Genomic DNA, 25,597 nt, shown 5'->3' on the forward strand with positions numbered 1-25,597 from the left:
CTTCAGCTAGGGGGTATGATGAGTGTACAATGGTGTCTCCTTTTTTAAACTCTTTTATGTGTTTTATCATTCCTCGATCCTTCTGAAAGTCCTTGTATGCCATTAGTTGTTAAGGGAATTCAGTATATTTAATAAAGTTGTAAGGGAATGGATAATTCCTGAAATGTGATGCTAAATGTAGAAAATAACAATGATTTGATTAGTTTTTGCTACAGGAACTAAACATGGATGACCGAGCTATTACAAGAACTTTGGTACGACGGGGGCAGCTATACATACATATCACAGCTCTATTTTTGCTATCCTAGTTTAGGCAGATGTTTTGTTTTATAATCTTAGGCCTAGAGTAATTTTCGGTCAAAACAATGTGCTATATTATTATGGTTGTTATATGGTTAAACACTTGTGGCTTACGGCCAAGATAGCGTTTTAAGAACTTACATCAATAGCCTGCGGCCATAACAATCGATTCAACCTTATTTTGGCATTTTGGAAACTACATAAGCATATGTATGATCACAAGAAAAGACGGAGAAATATACTTATTAGAATGCTATTCTAAATCATCCTTCTATATTATTGTTTGGATCAGTTTTGTATCCGCTTTAGCAATTTTGCATTAATCTTTTACTCACCAAGCAGGTCCCGAGGACGGACCCCCTCTTGGAAATACTGGTGAGACTATTTTAGTTTGTAATGTGAGCGTGTGTGTTGTTAATTATTTCATCTGTTAATTGCAAAATGGAAATCAATTAAGTGTGTCTAAATGTTTTGTATGATTCATGTTATATGTTCAATCACATTCTGCTTATTCGAAGATTTAATTGTCTATTGGATTGTGGTCATTTCTATCTATTCAAACCCCTATGTCAGCAAAAGCCAGATCATCCGTTCGTCTAAAACCATCATCCATTACATTATATTTCCTATCGCCATCTTCCACAAACTCCCTGTCGCTACCCATCATTCCCAGTGCACCTCCTGTCACACATTACTATCTAGACTTCTAACTGTTATCATAGACTTCCTACCACAACCGAACTTCCTGTAGCAAACAGAGTCTATCTTAATCTTCATTATATTAGATTGATTTTCAATAGTAGTATTTAATTGGTTGGACATATTCATGAATTATAGTGTTTAATGTTTAATTGACTGGTGTGTGGCTATTGTTAATTGTGATCACTACTATTAGCAATTGATTAGCGTAAAGATATGTTTAAGTAATTGTTTGGATTAAGTGTGAAGATAGATTACATACGAATTCTTTCTTAGTTTCATTCTTTAAAGTGTGAATTCTAATTTGATTATTAAAAGCCTCTAGTTTGATTTTTAGCATGTAATAAATTGCATTCATAACCACTTGATTTATTATCTTCATCCCTTGAGCAAATAGTCGTTATATCTCTCACTAGTTTATGAACCTCGGATTGACAATCTTAGGGTATTTCGATTCAATTATGTCGAGAAATAATCCATCAAGTTAGACTCCAACTTTACCCTACAACCTGTTCAAAAGATAAACTGCAAAGTTGACTGCTTCTGCCCAAAAATTCTTCGGAACATGTTTGTGTTCAAGCATGGATCAAGCCATCTCAGTGATTGTCATGTTTTAACATTCAACTACACTATTATGTTGTGGTTTGTGGGGTGTGGTTAACTGGCATTTGATGCCATGAGTGCCATGAGTATCCAAGAAGCTAGAGAAATCATTAGAACAAAATTCCCCCCCATTGTCTAATCTGTAAGTAATAATAGATTTTTCAGACTCTTTTTCAACTAAAGGTTTAAACTTCTAGAATACAAGAAATGCATCTAATCTCTTTTTAAGGAAATATACCAACATTTTTCTATTGAAATCATCAACAAACAAAGAAAATACTTGCCCCAAGAACAATAGGAGTGGCCATACTGCCATAGATATTGGCATGAACAAGGTAAAGTACCTCAGAAGCTCGCCATGAATCGCCACTTGTGAAAGGTGTACGATGCATCACAAACTTCAAGCTACTGAGTCTGAATCTCTGGCAATCCAAGGACAAGCTCATCCTAAGCAAGCTGAGACTGAGTCGCCCGATCAATGATGGTACATTGATGTGAACTGAAGGTGACATCCAAGTGAGGAGAATGTCACAGTAACTGAATGGCTGAGAGTAGATTTAGTTCCATCCCTGGGACGTAGTACACATCGAGGAAAATGAGATTCCTCCCAGCAGACTGTATCTGAATATTGTCTTTGCTGACAACAATGTACTCTTCTCCACCACCAAAAATAACATAATTTGTGTAAGGTTGGTAGTTAATGAACTAGTCTCTATGATGGGTAAAGTGACGAGAGGCACCTAAATCGATGTACCAAGCAGACGACTTTACATGATTTGCAAGTCTTTTAGCCATGAAGGCATAAAAGTCAGATTTCGTCTGCTCAGTGTGCTCTGCACTTTTCGCTTTGGGCTACGAACCTGATTGCTTAGATTGTGCAGCTAAGCATTTCCGACATTCAACCTTCATGTGCCCAAACTTGTGGCAATAGTTGCATTGAGTGTTCTTTTTCCAAGAGCCGTCTGAAGTTGGAGCAAAAGACTTCTGCTTAGATGACTGCTGAAACTTGCCTTTATACTCCGCAACCGATGGCAAGCAACTGATCACAGATTTCATGAATCCTATTCAGGTGTGCCTGGAGCAAGGTCATTCATCCATGATAATAGAAAACAATTTGTTCTTCAAAAAGAAATCTTTGCTTTTGTTAGAAGTCTCGTGAAGACCTTTGAGATGTGCCCATATTTCGGCAATTGTATTGCCAGATGGAATCTGAGAGAGTTGATCATCAGCTACGGATAATTTGAGAAGCATTACCACCTCCCGATCATTCAGACCCCATGTATCCTTATATACCAAGGGCAATCGGACGCTTCATAACACCCAGAACAATTTGATCGATATTTCGATATTCAAACATTGCTATGATCCGCTACTTCCAAGTGCCATAAATTCGACTATTGAATTTTGAGTTGTTCTCAAGTAGAATGTTTGTCAAAGATGTCATGTCATGTTTTTCAAGAAAATGTGAAAAACTGAAGAAGAAAATACATACTTCGAGGCAAAAAAGCGGAAGACCCAAAAAATTTGAAGGATGACCTAGAAGAGAGCGATTTCTAGAAAATTGAGGTACCCAGAAAATACGAACAACCCAATTGAGCTCTTGGAAAACCCACCAAGAATCTCTAAAACAAATTGAATACGGTACAAAAAATTAGGGTTTCAAGCAAAAATAGCCCTAGCTGCAAGAAACTCAAAAAGAATGGCATATTTGCAAAAAAATGCAGTGATTGGGTGCAGATCTGATGCTAGCAAAAAAAATCACTAGAAGATGAATGGCAGTTGCAGAAAAACCCTAGCTCAAAACTAGGGATTTTGAAGAATTTCTCAAAAAAACAAAAAATCCTAGATGGGCTTTGGAGAAAAATCTCATAAATAATTTCACAAGAAATTATAATTTTTTTGAAAAAAATTGAAGTATTGGCTCTGATACCGTATTACGAAGTAATTGGTAAAATACTAGCTTGTTAACAGAGATCGAGAGGTCTATATATACAAAAGAATAAAGCAATGTTTCCTTAGGAAACGATCATAAAGAATAGAAATATTTTATTCTAGCTAAAACAAAGCTAAACAAGCTAACAGATAACTACAGCTAACTAAATATTAGAAAAACTCTAATATTTACAATAGATTACCATTAACTAATAATAGACATTTATCTATTATCGTAATATCAACAGTTCTCTATGTCGTCTCATATTTTATTTCTCAAGATTGCTCGGATTCTCCACGACTCTTGTGCAAGGAGTTGTAATCGGTTGAGGAAGAGATAGTGGGGATCCAAACTGATACCGAGCTCCTTTCAAACTGTTGATATCGAGAATTACTAGTAGTCGAGAACTAAGACAAGGTTTGGGCGCCCGTAAAACCACAACAAACATTTTTCGAGATTGATAAGTTGTTGGGCTCAATTGTTCGTTAAAACATATGCAAAGTGACGAATAAACTCAAGTGTGTGAAGTAAAATATGGCATTAAGTAACATCGGATAATCGTGTTTGATCTTGATTTTGTGCTCAAGATTTTGTTGTTTCAACTATCGTCTCTTGACTTTAGCAATGTAGTCTTTGAAGGTGAGTAGGAAGTATGACGATTTAATTTTTTGAATTATGTGGCCGTGATTTCTACCTCCATTCATGAATTGCTTAGCCTTATTTATAATTTCCTTCATGTTGGCGTGATGAGTATTGATCATCGTCAGCTTTTCTTTATATATATTATTTGCGAGCCTTTGGTGTCTCACATTCTTTTTTGAGTCTTCAAAGTGTGATTTCAGGATGCAGATATTTTTGGTATTTAAATTATTATTGGCATTGTAAGCTAGACTAGGTGCAAGTTGCAATGAGAATTTTTCAGCTGAATGTTGAGAAGAGGCCACAATTTTGATGAACAATAAGTTAATGAGGATGCAACAAGAAGATACCACATTGATGATTTATATTTGTGTTCAGAAGGAGCTTGTGATTGAGAGGAAGATATTCAACTTCAGAGGGAGTTGTTTTTTGGTGGAGAGGGAGTCTTTATAGTATCCTTGTTTATCTTATAAATGTTTTAATGCTTATGTTATTTGTAAAATTTGAGACTCTTGTTGGAATAGAGTTTTCAATTGTGATTTTATGAGCTAATATTCACATGAAATTAATAATAAGTTGTAAGGACAGCCCAATAATTCTTTCACTTAGGAGAGATTCATAGTGAACATCATATAGAGAGAGTCAATGATATCATCACACTGAGAGATTCTCTGATGGGAGTTGAAAGCCATGGCGAGAGAGTCCATGACTGTATCACATTGAGAGAGTCTGTGATAAAATGTTGGTTGTAAACATTACTAACTTGTCATGATGAGAGATTTCATGACACCATCACGTTGAGTGAGTCTGTGATGAAAGTTGATTGTGATTATTGCAGGTTTGTCATGTTGAGAGATTCCATGACAGCATCATGTTGAGTGAGTCCATGATAAAAGTTAAATGTGTTTTTCATTGTTGTGTTCTCATGTTGAGTGATTATTAGTTATGAATAAATATTTACCTCTATCATATTGAGTGATTCCGTGATTATCGGTAATTATTACAGGTCTATCATGTTGAGTGATTCCATGATTATCAGTAATTATTACAAGTCTATCATGTTGAGTGATTCCATGATTATTAACAATGAGTAAATTGTTCGCTTAGTGTCATGTTGAGAGATTCCATGAAAAACATCACGTTGAGAGAGTCTGTGGTGAAAGTTACTTGTGTTTCTTGCAATGTTTTCATGTTGAGTGATTCCATGAATTTTATAGAATCTATGTGATTAGATCTTATCATTGACATTTTGGTTGCAGTCTTGTATGATTGTTCAGCTAAAGATCTCTCTCTCGCTAAGAGGGAGTGTTGGAGATCGTGGTTGCGATAGAGATCTTTATCTCTCTCTGGATGTTAATACAGTTATGATCACCTTCAACTAAAAGGACATTTATGATAAATTGTAATATTAAATATTAAGCCATTTGTCATATGGAAATGTGAAGAGTCGTATTTGAAAATATAGAGTCATGTTTTGGGAAAGCGAGGAGACCTTCAGTTGTAATGTGAAGAATCTCTCTATATGTTATATGTATCACATCAAGCAAAAGGCATTGTACACTTGAACATTTTATGATCAATAAAATGATATTTTTATTGTTTGGCTAGGTTTTTCCCTTCACTTTAGAAGGGTTTTCCTAAGGAAATATTGTGCATCTCTTCTATATGTTTTAGATCTTCCTCATTGTTGTTTATCATTTAATTTCTGGCAAATATGTAACATATAAGACCAAATAATTTTGTTAGATTTGATAATGGCAACTAAAAGAAGAGATCACAAGATATTGAATTGAAATGTAGCTCTTTCAACTCAATTTCGTTTATGCATACCAAAACCATGCATATACATATTTATCTTAATATTGAAATGTATAGGACATGAGTTTTGCATTTTTTGATAAGTTTTGAGCTCCACCTTATAGTCTCAATGGTATAATTGACTCCAACAAGATATCAATTACAAATTTACAATAAACTGATTCAAATAGCAAAATATTCGACTCAATAATGAAATTAATAAACAATTTGAATTTAATGAAATTTCTAATCAGTTCCCCCATTAATGAATTAACTGATTGCCCAGTTAAGCATTTAGATGCTTCTTGCAAGCTCCTCTTGAAGACAAACTGCAAACATAATTTGATGGGGGGGCTAGTGGTTAAAATTTGATTGGCGGTGCAAGAGTTGTGATGTGCTCTTCCACAAGGCAATTCATTACAGGTAACTCTTTCCTTTTGAATTTTAGGTCTAGCAACGAAGCAATGGCAGACATGGTGATTGAGGATCTTAAGTGGGCAGTTCATGTAAATGGTAGCATGATTGGTTTGGAGCATGTGATTGGCTGGATAAGGAGGATTGTTGTGCCTCTTTCTTTCTTGCAAAGAGTTGCAAATCAAATTGGATTTGCTTCTAGCGTATATGTGGTTTTTTCAGAAAGGAGCACATCTTCTCCTCTTGAAACGCCCTAAAAAGGGGTTGTTTTGGAACACCACCTGAAGAAGACCTTTGTTATTCCAGATGCTGATACCCTTAAGTTTTTTATTTGATCCTAGGTTAGGGCGAACTGCGAGATTTCACAATGCTGAGGACCAGAGCTTCTATCTCGCAAGTTTCTATCAAACGAGAGGCCGAGCTTCTTGATAAAGCACTTAGGTATAGGATTATAAGCAGTATTCTGTGAGGTAGAGAAGATGTTACAAAAGATCAAAGGAATGATTCATGGGTACAAATGAACTTCATGTTCGTGGTCAGCCTGAAGAGGTGGTTATTTATCTGAAGATTAGATCATTTACCATCAAAAGGAATAGACAGTCTCTATTGTTAGGATTTTGTCTTCAACAGTAATTTTGAGAGACGGCTACTTGGAGGTGTCAACCCTCTTCAACAAGGCAGATCTCTCCAAAGGTGGTAATACATGTCATGAAGAGGGGTTTGCAACATTTAGGGATCCAAGTGACTTGTAGCTCTAAAGCTAAGCACAATGGTAGGGGAGTGGCTTGCAGCAGAGGTTTTCTAGAGCAGAAGCATACCCAGCCTTTTCTTATTGTAGTAAGAAACCTTATCATGTTGGCTTTTTCAATTTGTGTAAAGGATCTTTCAAATGTATGGTTTTTCATTTCTCAAACAGTTACATTTGTGTCCATTGCAAAGACAATATCTGAGTAGTTGTGCTCTGACCTACAGTTTCAGAACTTTTGTCTTGGAATGTTGATAGCCATTTCTTACTGCTTCTTTTGTTTCCAGTGACTCCAGCTCTTCATGAGTAAAATATTTGTGTGATTTCATGGACAAGGACCCAAAATAAACCTTAATAAAATTAATTTGACAGAAAATTATACAGACCTAAAGTAAGAACAAATAAAACCTGAGATCAATCTTGAATGCTTTGTGTCTTGTGCATTTTCCTCCCACGGGTAGTTCTGGAAAGCAATTCATCAATGAAAGCCCTTCCTCAGATGCCAATGACTCAGTATTCTTCTCGGCTAGTGGTGCAGCATAATTTTCCTTAACCTGATAATCAGGTCATAAAATGGCCAAAGATACAAATTTTCAAATTACTCATACAATGTTAAACATCAATAAAACTGAAAATGCATGTATCTTGGATTATGAGGTAATCCTTTGAGATAACTAAAACAAAAACTTCAAATTGAAGTTGAATGTCATGCAAACCTTCCAAGTGCTACACTAGGCAGAGGCTTCAAATCATTTAACAAATTCAACTGACTCTCAAGATGATACATGCATGTTCCCTGCAGTCATCATTTACCCAGGAATACATCCCCCGCTAGATTAGGCTTGTCCCTGGTAATAAACATCTCAGGAGCACAGTGACAGATAGGACCCTGCACTTCCTTAAATTTTGCAAAAAACTCAAAATGTCCCCAATATGTCCAGCAAAAAATTGGAAACACCAGCCCTCTTTTAGATGGCCAGAGAACATCTAGACATCCCCCACCATCACGAAGACAGTTAGCTGCCCCCGGGCCCAGCTACTTTTCAATTGATTTTTTGAAGAAAACATAAACAAATTTCATTTCACTAACCTATTACTCAAAGCCACTATAAAACTTCAAATCGTGTACTTAATTGAGGCTTCAAACTATTTTAAAATTTAACTACTACTTGTAATGAATAATTCATGTACCTTAATGTCAACAATTTGATCTACTTTGTAAAGGTAAACTTAAAACTGCCCATAAAAATTCATTTACATTTCAAACATAAAAAAGTGACCATCTTACACATACAACTCAAACTGAAACTTCACTCAAGGCTGAAAATAAAATCATGTGTGCTTCTCGAAGCCATCAGTTTAACCTACTTTCTAAAAAGCTAGCTAAAGTTGTCTATACAATTCATGTAATTTCAGCAATGCCCCACTTGTCTTCATTATTTAGCATAGAAAAATAAATGGATGGATAACATGAGGTCGTCATTAACCTACTTTTTGTAAAGCTAAATTACAAATATTTGGTAAAATGATATAGTTGGTTAGGTGTTTTGAATATTTATTGAATTTGAATTTTATTTTAAACGAAAATACAGAAGCACCAATGATGTCAATTTAACAGAATAACCAAAACTTCAATTTATTAAAACGATATATATATAATATTTTTTTAAATATAAGTATATAGTTGATTAACATACTTTCTTCCAAAAAGCTAAACTTATATTGCCAGGAATGCCCCCTTCCCTCCAACAGGAACTGAGTTTATACGAAACTGGTCTAGCTATCAATTCCAAGGTAAACCCAAGGGCTGTCCAAAGAAAACAAAATCATCCTCTCAAAACAATTTTTATTTTTACAAACAAAAAAAGCTGATAAAAACATAATTTTGCCCTAAAGAAATATAATTATGAAAATGGCATGGACCGTCGAGGCTTTGAAACTTTAAAAAACAGAATTAATTATAGCATTCCCAATGCACAAATTAATAGATTTTTACAGACACTAATAATAGCATGGTCTAAAAAAAGACTAAATTCAGAAAACTAAAAAATAAGCCATATGACCATTAACTAAGCTTCTAGAAGAACAAGTTATATTTAGCAAAAACTTAGTATACGAAAAATAATCTAATACTCTCCCTCAATGGTCCTTCAGAACATTCTACTGCTACTGAAACCCTCCCTGGATCTGCAGAATGTCAATGACCTCTTAAGAGGAGCCAAAACAACAGCGAAGGTTGTCCCCTTCTTCAAAATGATCTGAAACAAGAGAGTAAAGTCTGCCACTCACTCTGTCATTGACCCTAAAGCGCTGACCAAAAATCATCACAAAAAGATGCAGCCTAATGTTGGATAACTTAGTTGTCCTTCCCTGTAGACAAAGACACACTAAGAACAGCTGCCAAACCCTCCAAAGTTTGCAGATGAGCAGCATACCCCAAAATAGGTTGCAACATACAATAATTTGAAGATAACAAACCATCATTTTTTGGGGAAAAAGGGGTTAAAAAACCCTGAAATAGGAACACCTGACAGAAAATCCCTTGTGAGTTTGTGTAATACAAAAATTAGAAACAATTTTTGGGGTGGAAAATCGACCAAAACCAACACAATTTTCGAGGTGATAAATTGCTCAAAATGACAAATAAAATTAGTCATGTCCTGGATAAGAAAATACAAAACTTTAATTTGAGGAAACATGGTAAAATCCACCAATATTTATTTAATTTTTAAAGGAAAATTTATGAAAACCCACTAGATAATTTTTTAGGAAAATTATTAAAACCCAACAAATAATTTTTGAGGACAAATAATTAAAACCCTCCCTCACCCATACCTCCTTTAGATGGCTCCTTCCTCAAACTTCCTTCACCAAGTACATTGATGCTTTCTCCATGTTCAATCTTCTGGTGACTGTGCTTGGGAGTCTACTCTCCTCTCTTATCTTTCACTGCACTAGCCCCTCCCCCCTCAGCCCCAAGTGGAGGAATACTTGCCCTATGGACCAGTGATTTGATAATGACTGCAAGTTCACCCACCATTTGCTTTGCTCAACCTTCACCTCTCACTACTCGTCTTTCACTCAATTGTGTCTCTTACCACTACCTTCTTTGTCACAAGAAGCGTTTGTTCATTTCTTCGCAGTGTTGATCCCTCTATGCCTCCCTCCTACATTCCCCAAGCTCTTTTGGTGCACATTGTTCCCTCGCCACACCCCTCCTTCCGCTTTGGACCACAATGCGTTACTCACCCACACCTCCACTCTTTACAACATCCCAAACCAGCCTCCCCTCCACCTCTCTCCCCCAACCCATTGTCATCTCTTCACCTTTTGTGGCATCTGTGAGGCCATAGGATCCATTAGCAGCAGCACAACAACGAACAAGGAAGGGTTCTAGGCAGAATTCTTCAACTTGGGCTATACGGTTTTGGGCTCCTTCCTCTCTATGTTGTTTAATAGATTGGTTGGCACTGGTTTTCCTAACTACAAGTCAAGGCACATTATCTATCTCATTCATATGACCGAGTCAATCTCAAACCTTGACAACTACAGGAATATTATTATTGGGCGCACTTTTGCCAAACTCTATGATACAATGTTGAGCACTATTCTATCTAGAGAGCTTGATAGGTGTGTTGCTGACAAGGGGTCAAATTGGCTTCCATACAGATTTTCAAACCATGTACCATATTCTGACACTGCAAACTTCATTGAGGAGGCTCAGCATCGCTGGGCGAAAGTCTCTTGTTGCTTTGTAGACGTTTGCACAGCTTTTAATTCTTTTCTCCATGTGGCATTTTTTCAAAGACTTAGAGATATCAGAATTTCTGTGACTCTCCTAACAACTATAATGAGGTTATATGAGACTGTAGTAGGTAGATTCAGGACTTCGTAGGGTTTCTTTGATCCAATTCAGAGTACCATTGGTGTGAAGCAGGATTGCCCCCTCTCACACACCTTATTCGGCATACACATTGACGAGCTTAAGGCTTTCCTCCAGGACTCCTCTCTCCCTAGTGATGATTGTTATTTACATCAAATCCTAATCTCAATTCTCTTATTTGTCAATGATGTGGTTCTCTTGGCCTCCTCTCGTAAGGGTTTGTAGGAGCTTCTTGACGGTTTGGCTTCTTTTTGTGACTTGAGACAGTTAGTTGTGAACATGGGGAAGACCTAGGTGATGGTCTTCAATTGCTTAAAGACCTCCTATCTTCACTTCTATTTCTAGGGCCATGAGAACGAGATTGCTTCCTCTTACACTTATCTTGGGGTAAAGTTTTTTGTACCCCGTTCCAATTTGAGACTTGTCGTGCAGACATGGTCAACAAGGGGTTAGACTCTCTAGCTATGTAAGAGCGACAGTGCTTCAAACACCAACTTCAAGACACTGCGTCCAAGTCATCCCTTTTGGACTCCTTGGTCAAGTCGATCATGTTCTACGGCTCAGTTGTCCAAGGGCCCTCTCTCCTAGATATTGATTAGGCTTTAGTGGAGAGAGTCTAGACCATTCTTCAGCATATTATCCAATGTCATCGGTCAACTTCTCACAACATCATTCCAATTGAGTTCAGTGCACATCCCTTCAGGCTCAGAGCTATCTTTGATTTGCTCTAGTTCCTTCACCATCTTTGGGGTTTTGCGGACTTTGTCAATGGGCATCACAAATACTCTTACTTGGCCTATTGCTCTTTTGCGGTTGTTGTTGGTACCAATCCTTATTGCAAAGCCCATCGCTAGTACGCCCATTCTTATGCTTTGTGGGGTTTGATTGGGATCGTGATTGGTTGTCTCCCTCCCTTCAAGTTCTCTCTTGATGCTCCCGCTCACCTCCTTCCCTCCCAACAGGAGTTGAACGAGCACATTAGACTTGACATCTACAGACAGTATATCATCACAACTTGGAGCAACCCCCTAAGGGGTCTCCAACCGAGGATGGCCTATTACGCCAAGCGCTTTATGGATATTCAAGATGGGGATCATTGTGCACCCTTTCTACTTGTCACGACGCTAGAGCCATGCCCTTTGCATCTTCTTGGGTTCCTTCAAAGTCAGCTCCCACCGGCACCACATCCAAATGGACCACCAGATTGACAGGGCCGACCAGAATTGTTGCCTTTGAACCTTGGAGGAAGTCAAGGCTAAGATTCAATTTATCTTCAGGTGTCCCACTTATTTCAAGATCAAGGGGAGATTTCACTGCCTATTTAGAGAGTGTAGATCCCTTTCATCTTTCTTCTATTACATCAATCAGCAGTGTCTTGCTCTTTACCTTCAGGAGGCCACACGCCTCCAAGATCACACTTTTTAGGATCTATTCCTCTCGAGATAATCTTCTAATCTGCTTAACACTTCCATCTTCCCGCAACGTCTCTCGTTTCAGCGTACGAAGCAGTCGCTCAACCCTCCTACTTCCAATCACACCAAGCTTGTGAGGCCTCGCAGTGGACTCATTCAACAGTGGCACCCCACCTCTAGCAGTATTATGAGACAATCCAGAGCTTATGCTCATCCTCACCCTAGATCTTATATTGCGGTGCTAGATTTTTTCCTACCTAGGAATGACCTCTAGTCTTCCTTGGTTGGGTCTTTTACTTTCTTGTTTGTTCTTTTTCGGGTCACTGTTTGGTGATCTTGCTCTTGCCAGTGACTTTGTTGTATGCTTTCAGTCCCTTGGACCCTTTTGTGATCTCTTGTTGGACATTGATAAATTCATCTTATCTTATAATCTATAATGTTTTGAAGGGAAAAAATATTTGAAATCAAAACAAAGGAAATTTAAGCGAAAATCAAAAAAACTTGAAGGGAAAAACTATGAAAACCCATCAGAAGAAAGATAAAAGGCTTAAGAGAAGAATATTGGGGCTTTAGAAAATAGATAACCAAATCGATTAACTCTCGCATGTTAATTGTTGATTTTTTTTACAATGTAGCTTGCATTCACACATTGAGAGGAGCTAAAACAAGGATTTCTTGGAGGCCTCTACAAATTTGAGTTGCAATTCCATTTTTTGAGCTATTTTGAAGAGGCAAATTATATTTTTTGTGCTTTTTTTTTTTTTTTTAAATTCATAAATTGTATCTCGACTTCCATTTTGTTTACTTTTGTTTTAGTCTTTGAATTTGTTCCATTTTATGTTGATGAAAATTTTGAAAAGTAAGAAGCTCTAGTTTAGATTGTGTTACCATTTTTATCATCAACTTTTCGAATCACACTATTTTCACTTTGTTTTGCATCTCTTGCTCTCTTTCATTATAATGATGGATCACGTAGCATGATTCGAAACATTGATGATAAATAGGCTAACACAATCTAATCTAGAAGCTAATCATTGTAATTGTAATGGATTGTGGAAATCTGATATCTTTGGAGAAGCCCTAGTGTTTGATTTTCTTAACTATAGATGCTTTTTTATTTATGATATATTGCAACAGCAGCATAATATCTCAGGCTAAGGAAAGTTCATCTAGGCCTCCATTTAACCCAAATGCAAACCTTCTTAGCGTAGAAAGGGATAAGGCTTGGAAACATGCCATCCCCGACCCAAAAAAAGTAGTTATATGTTGACAATGTGTTAAATATAGTAGGGGACGTATTAACAAATTATAAAATTGCCTTGCGCATATATTAGGGCATGATGCTAAACCATGCAAAGCAACACCTTAGGATGTTATATCTAAATGCAAGAGAAAAAAGGAATTACAAAAGAAGCAATGAGAAGAAATGGCAAACTTCGGTAGAGAGACCTGTTCAAGTCTTCGTTCTCCATTACCTCCATCTAGTAGTGACACTACGAGTGTGAGCATTGGGCCTCGGATTCATAAGAAGAAATCCATAATACATTCCATTTTTGATCCACACACGACTTCGAGTACCCAACCATTGCTTGAGAGCATAGGTTGAAATAAGGAGATAAGATGAGATAATAGCATTAATGTCCAACAAAAGACCATCAAAGGTCTATGGGACTGGAAGGTTACAATCAAGAAGCTGAAAACAGCAAGAACACCAAACGGTGTCCGAAAAAAGCAAACAACAAGAGAACAGAAGAAAAAGAGAGACAGAACGAGACACACAGAGAGAGATGCCAAGACAAAGACATAGATTAGGAGTCCTTTCTTGGCAAGAAGAAATCAATCACAAAAGGATATGACCATGAGTGCAAAGAAGCTTTGGTATGTCTCTGTGAGCACGTTGAGGAGTGCCGCTGATGTAAGAAACCGGTATGGGGTCTAACAGACCTGGAATGATCAAAATAACTTGAAGAACTAGACTGCCTTTTCACACCATGCAAAGGAGATAAGGGAATGAAAAAAGCAGTAATGAGCTGAGTCGAAGAATGCCGGTGAGGAAGAAGTGCTTGTAGAGTGCTATCACAGAGCAGAGTGGCCTCCTGAAGATAGAGAGCTAGACATCACTGGTCACAGTAACTGAAGAAGTCAAAAAGAGAAAAGCAATTACAAAACAGGCAATGAAATCTCCCTCTGATCTCGTAGTAGATAGGACAATGGAATAAAAATTGAGTCTCCATCTCGACCTCAACTAAAGTACATAGCTTACAAATCCATTCACCACTATCAATATGATGATCTGTTTGAGCACGAAGATGGTGAGAAGCAACTCTGAAGGACCCTAGGAAAAACGCAGAACATGAGACCATCGACGAGATAGGTAACTAGGGCGAACGATAATCCCATCACTAGTCTCCAAAAAGTGCTCCACATAAAAGGACATCCTTGGCCATAGCCCACGGATTAGTCCAGGTAGTGATAATGTACCATCTGTAAACATGAAGTCTGAGGAGTATCTATCACGATCAATAGCTGAATCCACAAAACAATGCAGATGATAAGGAACCAAATCAAATCAAAAATGACAACAAGGTTGAAAGGATGAGCGCTGAACTCAGCAAGAATGATACTATGAGAAGTGAATTTGTGGCATCTAATGATGCACCACAAAAGAAGAGTCTGAACCCGCTCAATCGAAGCCTAGTCTGAACTAAGAAGATACGGACCCCAAACCACAAAGCCATAAAGAACCATCGATCGAACAAGAGAGTTCAAAAGAGATAACTTGGACGAAGTATCCTGAAAGTGGTGTCTGAAACATTGTTTCTCAAGCATAGCAAGAGAACCCATACCCCTGCTAACTCTCGACTAAATCGCTGGTCTCAAACTGAAACGAGGACCAAAAAACTTCACCCCCAGATACATATATGAAGAAGTGATCTCAATCTCCTGACCCTGAAAATAGAAGTGTAGGTGAGAAGTTTTCAGGCAATTAAAGATCATAACCCGAGTCTTACTGAAGTTAATCGCAAGTTGTCGCTAATCACAAAAGGAAGCCAAACCATCAAGAAGCCTTTGTAAACTCTTTGGAGAAGAGGCAAGAAGAACCACATCATCAGTGAAAAGCAGAATGGAGATCAAAACCTGGTGGAGAAAACAACCATCACGTGGGAGTGATGACTTCAAAAGGAAGTCCTCAAGTTCATCAATATATAAGCCAAACAAAGTAGGGGAGAGAGGACAACCTTGCTTGACCCCAATGGTGCTATGGATCGGAACAGAGAATCCCTCCGGGGTCCTGAAACGACCCACAACAGTCTCATATAATCTCATAATAGCAGTAAGTAGCAGCTTAGGAATCCTAATTGCCCGAAGTCTCTCAAAAAGAGCCACCCGAGGAACAGAATCAAAAGCCTTGCGAAAGTCAACAAAGCAGCAATAAAATTTTGTCGATCTATGTCTAGCTTTCTCAATAATAGCCCAAAGAGTAAAAATGTGATCCATGGTCTGATAATTTGCTTGAAAACCAGCCTTACCTCTAGCTCTACAACCTTTCCTGTCAAGCTCACTAGATAACAGAGCATTGAGAGTTGTGGCATAAAGTTTGGCAAACATGTGTCCAATCATAATGGTTCTATAATTCCCAGGATCCGAGACAGGTTCAAACTTGTGAATAGGGTAAATCAAATGTTTAGACCAAAAAGTCAAGAAACCAGTGCAAACTACTCTGTTGAAAAGAGTAGAAATATAGGGGCCCAAAACCAAGGCACCAAAATGGCACTTGTAGATATTTGTTTTCTACAACCACCTTGCATTTAATGCAAGAAGGTACTTGTTATTATTTTAATTTTTATGTCAATTTTCTTGCTTTCAAGACTCAAGAAAATGTCACGTTGATTATATTTGTTTTTAAAGTTGAAAGTAAAACTTAATAGCAGACTTACTATGTTTATCTAATTTGTTTAAGATCTCCTTTTTTGATAAATTGTGATAGATGTTGTAATCTTAGTTAACGATTCAAATGTGGATCGAGAAGCATATGTGGGATGTGGGATTATTTTTTGAGAGGGATGCGGATGCGTATGGATGCATGTGTGTGTATGTATATATATACACATACTTTGTATATGCAAAGAAGTATACAAAATTAAACTTTACCGAATATCTAATTTGATATAAGTTTTGCAATAATAGTATCAATAATAAATTATAATTATTAGTATTATAACATATTTATTTATTTTCTAAACTATTCTACCAAAAAAATCTTAATTTATCTAAAACTATTATAAAAATGTAAATGCCAATAACATTTGAGTACATTAAATTTTACCATAAATTAATTAATTATCAAATAATAAATTGATAACTATTGTTTTCCTTGGGCAGGTGTACAAATAATTACTCTAAATCTATCCAGCAAAACTTTTTGACCCTCCTCAAAGTCGGCTGTCCCATTTTTTAGCTCACGCAAGCACCTCCCTTCTCTCTATTTCCTGATCTGGATGTTCATGGTCTTCTCTCTCAAACTACAATTTCCCTAAAGATTCTTTTATCACACATGTGTCGGTGTTGGCATTTTGCTTCGCAAAATTCATGTGATATCTATTATGTGCATCCCTTCATATGCTAGCAGGGTTTCTTTGAAGAGAAATATCTACTAAAATAAGTGTCCTACATGCGTAACTAACCAAACAACATGAAGATACATCTGCCCCTACACTCCATATTGTCAATCTCTTACAAAATGGAAGAGCACTTTTTATGCTCCTCAAAGCTATCATTTTCTTCTTTTTGATGGTTGCTTACACTTAGGAGGCTCGCATTGGTATCTAAGGTTGTAGTTGTTTCTGATCCAAGGTTCAAAACCCCTAATAATGAGGAGCTAAAAGGTCATATTTTGACCCAAAAGGGGGATGATGTAGACGAGCAACATGAGGTAATGAAGAGGAAGGATTGCACCAACCTAACTAATGATTGTACCAACAGAAGAAATAGAATGCTGCTGAATTTTCTTGTCTCCTCATCAGGTAATTGTAGACAATAGAACTTGTACTTAGTACTTACAAGTGGTAAACTATTGATTTAGTAGTTAAGTTTTTAAATTATGATTGTCCTCAGTCATTTTTCCCCTCAGGTGTCAGTGCCTTTGAAATCAATTGATGCTTTAGGGGAAAAATGCTATGCATCTTTGTGAGGTATTGGAGGAATGTTGAAGGAGGTGGGTAAGGAGAATGTGGTGCAGATAGTCACAATTAATGCAGCAAATATTATTGTTGCAGGTAAACTTCTTATGGAGAGGCATTGCTACTTGTTTTGGACCCCTTGTGTTGCTCATTACATTGATCTCATGTTGGAGGATCTTCGTAAACTTCCCTAGATAAAAACATGTGTAGAGCAAGGAAGAAGTATTTGTCACTTCATAGTTCACAAATAAAAAAGATTGGTTCGTACAGGGGTTACTCAATTTGCAACAAATTTTATCATGTTGTAATCCTTGCTTCAATCCAAGGCCGATTTGAAACGTTTACATGTAAGGAGTGGACGGCATTATCATATGTGAAGACTGGTGCAAGGAGTGAGACAGCTAATCAAATTTTTTACGAGACTATCTTTTGGCAACTAGCAAAGGAGATCGTGCAAGTAATTTTCCTTTTTGTCCTTATTTCCATTTCATTTCATCATTTTTGTTCACACTTGTTTATGTTTAGCATTCCTTTTTAAAAGTAAAACTTACAACTTGAAGCTTGATGTTTCAACTTTCACAATGATTGCAATTCACAGAGCCTCTTGTTGCTCTATGAACCGTTGATGGAGGGAAGCCTTCAATGGGATACATTTATGAGGGCATGGATAGAGTGAATGAGGTCGTTAGTTCTTTGTATGCAAGGAATCGGGATGAATGTGGTCTCATATGGGATATCATTGATCGACAATGGCACAAGCTACTTCACAAGCCTATACATACAATTGTCCACTACCTTAATCTAGCATTCTAATTCAGCCCAGGTTTCAGGGCCAATGATTAGGTGTCGAGTGAGCTCTATGATGTTGTAGAGAGAATGTCACCTAGTGAAACAGTTGGAGCAATTGTAGTCCTTGAGATAGAAATGTATAAGAATGCACAAGGAGACTTATTATCACGACACTTGTGCAAAAAAAATTGAACACTACTGATGCTAAGTAAAAATTTATGATTCTAATTTCTAATTTTATACCATTTAACATTTATAAAGTCAAAGTTATAAAATTGATTTTACAATTTTCTTGTTTCAAATGCATGGTGGGAGATGTTTGGTACTACAGTGCCATATCTACAGAAAATTGGAGTCCATATCTTGAGCCAGAAATGTAGTGCTTCAAGATGCAAATGCAATTAGAGTTTGTTTGAGCATATACACTTGAAGAAGTGCAACAAGTTGGTAGTGAAAGGTTGAATGATGTTGTGTTTGTTCAATACACCTTCAACTTCATCATAGATAAATCTTGGGCACTGACACATCTCCTATCATATTAGAAGAGGTTTATCCACAGCCAAAGTGAAACATTGAGATTAATGATCATGTCTTCAGTGACGAAGACATGGAATTGGTTGATCAAGTGGATCAAGAGGCAAAGGCAGTAGCAAAGGCATGGGAGAAGGCTAGAGTGCAAGGAAACCCAATAGAGGACCTTGAGATGAGTGAGGGATCCATTTTTGAGGATGATGAGGATTATGAGGATGATGATGATGATGAGGATACCATTCAGGTTGGGCCTCAGACACAGGGAGAGAAGATAGCTGTAGAATCTTCCATGACCTATCTTAGGTGTACTCATACGAAGACAGGCTATAATGAGCCTTGGTCATCTAGGTTCTAGCTTTTATTTTGATATATGTTTTGAACTTTTCATTCCATGGATTTCATATTCCATGAATATTGTATAAATTTGATAGTGAAACTAGCTATATTTCTAGTGCGTTATTTAGTTTAACGAAATTTGCATTTATACTTATGTGATATATGTAAACTTTTGTATGTGTGGAAAGTGGCTTATTTATCTCAATTATTGTGTATTTGATGGTGATTGTCTAAATGATGCATGAAAAAAGCTTTGAAGCCAGAAAAATATTTGAATTTCTTTGATTTTTCAATTTGTCAAATCCTTGTTGAGTCTAAGGTAAGTTTGAGTATTGCAACTATGATTTTAAAAAAATAAAAAACAAAAACAAAAAACTGAAAAAAATCCAAATTAGAAGAGGCTCAATTTTTCCTTAAAACATTTGCCAAATTTTATGAAATAACATCAACCCACTCTAATAACATGAAATTTTAAAAAACAGAATTACTTAATGCATTACCAATGCACAAATAAATAGATGCTAATAATATTGTGGTCTAAAAATAGAACAATTTTTTTTAAAAAACAATAAGCCTAAATGACCATTAACTAAGCTTCTAGAAGAATGAGCTAAATTTAGCAAGAACTTAAGATACTAAAAATAATCTAATAGGTTCGTGTGTTTTCACAATATTCGTTTTGGGCTTGGTCATGGGGGGCCTACCCCTCAACCCTGTTAAGATCTCCATTTTGTGACCCACATAAGGATGACCAAAATAGGGACCTAACTTTTGAGTACGTTGACTTAAACATTATTGTCACAAAAACTAGCTGAGATTCTGTTTAGATAAGGTAACTTCTACATATTACATGGTTAACAAAAGTGGCATTGCAAATCATTGTGGTTCAAATCAAGTTGAACCAAATATTGACTTTAACAATCAAGAAGAAGACCAAAATAAAGACTATTGTACTTTTCATTGTATATTAAGTTTTAACAATTGAAAATGACGTGAATTTATGAATCTTCTATGTTTTCAGGCTATCTAATATTTAAATATATGTTTACTGCCAATTATAATTATCATTGTTTTTAAAGTTTATTAGTAGAATTTTTTTATATTTTATTATTACAATTTTTCACTATATTTTATCTGCAATAATTTATTTTATTTTATAAGAATAATTATATGTGTATGCATGTATATTCCTCAGGATGCGTTGGATGAATGTTGTGGTTTCTTCAGTCCCCAAGGTTTGTGTCAGCTTTATGCTAGTTCTCTTAGCAGACATGCTTTGTGCTTTCTTGGGGTCTCTTGCAGATCTGATTGTGCCACAAGATCATTTATTTAAGGGGTGGACATAGGAATGATTTAACAATTGGTGATGGCTAAACACTTTCGGGTACAATGTTGATGCATTCAAGAATCAAGAGAACAGCAAGTAAGGTTTTTCCACCCTCAGGAGGAGCTTGCAAGAGATGTTGTGATGAATGTTGTGAGTATTGAGCTTTGGTCTCAAGGGCATGTGCACAATGGTGATCTTATTCCACTTTCTTCCCGGAGACAGTGCATATGTTAGGTGAACATCTGTGCAAGCTCCATTTTGTTCGCTTTTAAGTGGCTTGAGCATATATGGAGGCAATTATGGAGATGATTGAATCAATTCCTTCACTACCCCCATCTAGCTTCTTGGTTGGCCTCTTCAATGCTAACGTTGTGGCTCATAAGGGGACAGGGAAGATCAATTTGAACCTCTTTAAAAAAGGTCTAGGAATATGTAGTTTAAAAGTTTTTGGGGCTCATGCAAGTGTTACTAGGGACCTATTTTCCCCCTTCAAGATAGATAGGATATATGTTTTTGACAGTGGGAATATGTATATCTTGCATAAGATTCTATAATTTCTTCAAGTTTAATTAAACCCAAGCAAAAAAAAATTATGTATGAACGTAAATAAACCATGCACCAAAACCACCAACTTGGAGCCAAACTAAAAAATTAAAAATGTTTGTAATCAAAATTCATATAAACCTAAAAACAAGTTATACATAAATAAAGTTTATAAATTATTAAACATATCCCTAAAGATATCCCTAAAGTTTCTACAAAGCTCAGAAGATTGAGGGACCTTCATGGATTCAGGATTTTCTAAGAGTGAAGAATTTGGTGGGCAAGGAAGAAAGGGAGGCTAGATTGCTTAAGATGGAGAATTGTCTGATGAAAATCTTGGACAAGAAGGGAACTACCACCAGCAGATATTAAAGAATGAGATCCAAACTGGGCAGCAGAAGAAATTTCCCCGTGCTAGCCAGGTGATCTAAGGAAAGTTAGTGGTCCTAGCACTCAAGTTGCTTTGCAGACAAGGGTACAACCTTCAACTTGCGGGAGTTTCGAAGTTGGGCCTTCCACAAGGCCATAAGATTTTCTTCAGCAACTGTTATGGATCAAGTTCTCCTAGGCTCAATGAATACCTTTCCATAATTTCAAAACCTTCATTTTTTATATTATTGATACTTATGATGGATTGTTGAACAGTACGTTGTGATAAGTACTAATACTTTGTTTAGCAAAGGTTGGTGAACAATTTGGTACCTAGTTGATATTAGTACTCAATGAATTATTTGAAGTTTTGCTCATGATGGATACAATTAAGATTTTATGGTAGATGGTCAAGGTTAGCTTATAGTCTCTAAACATCTTTTTGTGGTTTTATAATGCCCCTGCAGATATGAATAGAATAGGCAATGGTATCCAAAATGGTAGTAGACTTGTAGGATTCTAAGGCCTGTATTTAGTTTTGAAGCGTATGTTCTAATTTTTAATGTATTTCTTTATTTATTTTGTGATAAGTGATTTATTTATTGATCCAGAAGTTGTTTACATTTGCAAAGCAGAAGGCCTAAATGCCTTGACTTTCAAATCCTGCCCATACATTGCAGTCCAAAAACATCATACTACCCCTTCGAACATTAACGTGGATACATACACAGGACCCAAACATACATAGAGTACACAGAGGAAATAGGCCCTATTACAGAAAATGGGCAGTCAAAACACTACTAGGCTAGAGCTCACACGTGATGACCCCAATGTTCCATCATTTCCTCCCTGGTCTCAATGATCATCACACCACCTACCGTTACCATCTTGCTCTCCTTCCTGCCCAAAACAGCCGGCGATACCTCCCATGGCATATCCCTTGAGTCATATTCCCTGACTTTACTCGGCATGAATCGTATTCCTCCTCTCATCTACCATTCACCTCCAATCCTCCTCCCATTGTGCCATAAAGTGCAGTAGCTCTATCCAAGTGGATTGTGCCTTCCCCACCTTCTTCCAAACTAGCATAGAAGTGTTGAAGACAATGGATGGCGGAACACCATCCTCCAGCCCATCAACTTATCTCCAATGGCCCTCGGTCGTGCAGAAGCCAACACCCACTTCTACTATGTACAGCTATCGTCAACATCCTTAACGCCATTCGGGTTCCACGCACAATTCTACCATCCTTGTAACCTCCTCTTTGTTTTGAGCCAAGAGAAATACTCATGCGCTGAACAAAGACAAAATATCTACATTCGTCTGTGGATGAAAATCTTTCACCATAAATTCCTTCCCAAACAAACAGCAAAGAATTCTGAGGAACACATCGTCTTCAATGTGAAACACCTCTGGAAGATGTCGTGGAGTGATATTGTTGTGGAACCTTGGGGTTTTCTTTTTCTTAGCATCAACAAGTAGAAATTTGCCTCCATTTTTCCCTTTTCTGAGAACTCCACTCACTGTTGAATGACAGCAACTTCTACATTTTTATCCAATTTTAAGCTATGCCTCAATCGAGAAAGTTTGCTTACTGCTTGCGTCATTGGGAACGACTCCATTTTGTCATTACACTCACATCCCTCTATCCTGAATCTTCATCACATGCCCACGGATATCCCTTCCATCATCAACTAATTGTCACTCCATCCCATCATTACTAAGACACTTTCGGACATGGAATCAACTTAGGGACATAACTCAAGGAATTGAAAGATTTCTAAAATCTTTTATCACCTCTTTTTGCTCTCCCAAGTTCCAACCAACATTAGCCATTTTATTAGCCAACACATTCCCATCCCTTCTAGTGTGACTTACATGGAAACTTTCAAATCCATCTAATAGCCTATGAATCGTCTTGATAAACTTATCCAAAAAACATATATCCATCTTTCCTTTAATAATGTCATTAATCACAATCTATGAATCACCATAAAGATGAATTTTCTTACCAGCGCATTTGTTGGCCACTTGAAGAGCAAAAATCACTCCCAAACATTCAGCCACATTATTCGACCCCTCAGGTAAAGATAGCACACCCCGCGCCACTACATCCCAGATTGTCTTTTGATGCGCCATCAAAGTGAACTCTAAACCATCCATCCTCCACCTTTAGCTGCTCCCTATTTTCTTGATTCTCAACAGAAGGATAAAACCTTGAAAGCCCATTAACGGGCCAATGTATTTATCTTTATTACTATTAATACTTAGGCTTCTCGTTAATCAAAAAAGAGATATCCCTCAAGATAATATATAGATATGTTTGTTGAGGCTACCAATCTAACCTGCCTCCTATGAAGCTGAACTGAAAAATGCCTCTGGAAAATTCATACAAACCCCAGAAATACAAAATATAGCTAAGGCTTTAAAATATTAAGAAAATAGATATCAATAGAGATAAAAAGAAACGCACAGCCTTGAGGTCATTAGGTTAACCTATCAGGCAAAGCTATTCTGAAAAATGTCTGTGAAAATTTATAAAGCTTCAGTTTGACCTGTTCACTAAATTGAAAAATGTCGGTAGCAGTTTACATTAGCTCAGAAAAACTACACAGCCTTCAGATTTTTTGACAAACGTAATCCTACTCAGAACATATAAATCCATCATCCTGTAAGCTATGTTTAGGAGTGTTGGTAAAAATTCACATTAACCTCAAGAATTCTATCAATAACACTAGGTTTCCAATTGCATAATAAAATGAACTTTCGTTGAAGATAAAATATTGACCCTTGAAAATATTAAAATTTTCAGATAACTCGAGATTAAAAAATGTATAATGCGTGTCCTTTGAGGCCGTCAGTTTAACTCATTGAGCAAGGTTCAATTGAAAAATGTCGACATAATTTATTTAAAAAAATCCTACTCAAGGTGAATAAATGAATGAACCTTGAGGCCGTCTATTTAACCTGTCCTGTAAAGCTAAGCTTAAAATGAAGGTAAAAAAATCATAGAACCCTTAAAAATTCTATCAATAGCCCTAGGTTCCCAATTGTTTAACAAGATGAAATTCCACCAAAGATCAACTATAAACACATTTGCCTGGAGGCTCAATTTAACCCACTTCCCGTAAAGATAAATGAAAAGGAAAAGAAAATTATCTTTAAAAAATTAAACTTCAGAAATACTTTAAACGAGTAACCGTCTTTATAAATTATATAAACCTCAGATATACTATAGTAGATAAGGCTTGTAACTATTCAGGTGCATGATTTTGCTGGAGGCTTTCCACATATTTGTCGAGTTCGAATACAGCTCAAGAGGTAAAAAGAAAATGTGGCTTGAGGGAAATTCAACCTACATCCTGTAGACCTTTAACTGAAATATGGCTGTTAAATATTCAGTAGAATCTTCCAAATGCTGCTTCTAGATCATTAATAGATAATAATAATCTTAGATTTATAACTCAAATCTAGTTGTAAATAAAACTTAATGTAAAGATTCACAAAGAAGTTACTTAAACTTTGAAGAAAAATCTTACCTGACGGTTTAAAATGCTCTGAATCGCGCGATGATTTATCAATGGGAAAGAATATGAATTTTTCATGACTATTAAAAATGAGTACTCTGTCGAGAGGACTGAATCCACATTTTTCATTTTATATAGTACCGTTCGCGTTCAAAGAAAAAACGCGCGGTTTCTTCAATCCCGAACATTTACGTCAATTGTCGGCAATTTTTGCAGCTAGCCTTCTCAAACACCGAGAATTATTGAAGTCTTCTACATGGTAGTGTTTATGAGCCGTTAAAGACTATAGAATTTAAATTAGTTACGCGTTTACGAATTTAGACAAGGATTACTGCAGTTGGAGTCTTTCGTGGAATTATATGGAATTGGCTTTGTCAGAATTTGGATTTGAAAAACTTGTTTGTGTTTAACAAAAGGAAAACAAGAGTTTTAAAGATTGTTTGGTCATGGGCATAGGAATGGAGAATAGGCATGTAATATTGAGAATAAGGCATAGGAATGGAGAATAGGCATCTAATATTGAGAATAGGAATGACTATTCCAATGACAGCTATTTTTTGGAATGGGTAT

The 25,597-nt window shown here is 36.6% G+C and overlaps 1 protein-coding gene across 4 annotated transcripts in view; it reads right to left on the reverse strand.

Moving 5' to 3' along the window:
- The window catches only part of LOC149533207 (uncharacterized), an 82,247-nt gene extending 56,891 nt beyond the window's left edge, over positions 1–25,356 (reverse strand). For 2 of the 4 annotated variants that reach the window (XR_016356794.1, XM_089803729.1), the window contains exons 1-2: positions 25,040–25,219; positions 7,539–7,684 (exon numbers count right to left, since the gene is read on the reverse strand). Coding sequence is in view for 2 of the 4 variants with exons in the window: in XM_089803729.1 (XP_089659855.1) it covers positions 7,539–7,684; positions 25,040–25,156 (263 nt within the window). In the remaining 2 variants the exon portion in view is untranslated. Of the gene's footprint in view, positions 1–7,538; positions 7,685–25,039 lie in introns of all 4 variants that reach the window. The other 2 variants (XR_016356793.1, XM_089803730.1) reach the window with 2 other exon arrangements.
- Between the last annotated feature and the right edge of the window lie 241 nt (positions 25,357–25,597).

Source organism: Cupressus sempervirens, chromosome 10, assembly GCF_028749045.1.
Source record: "Cupressus sempervirens isolate cs-2001-9-10 chromosome 10, ASM2874904v1, whole genome shotgun sequence".
Classification (NCBI taxonomy): domain Eukaryota; kingdom Viridiplantae; phylum Streptophyta; class Pinopsida; order Cupressales; family Cupressaceae; genus Cupressus; species Cupressus sempervirens.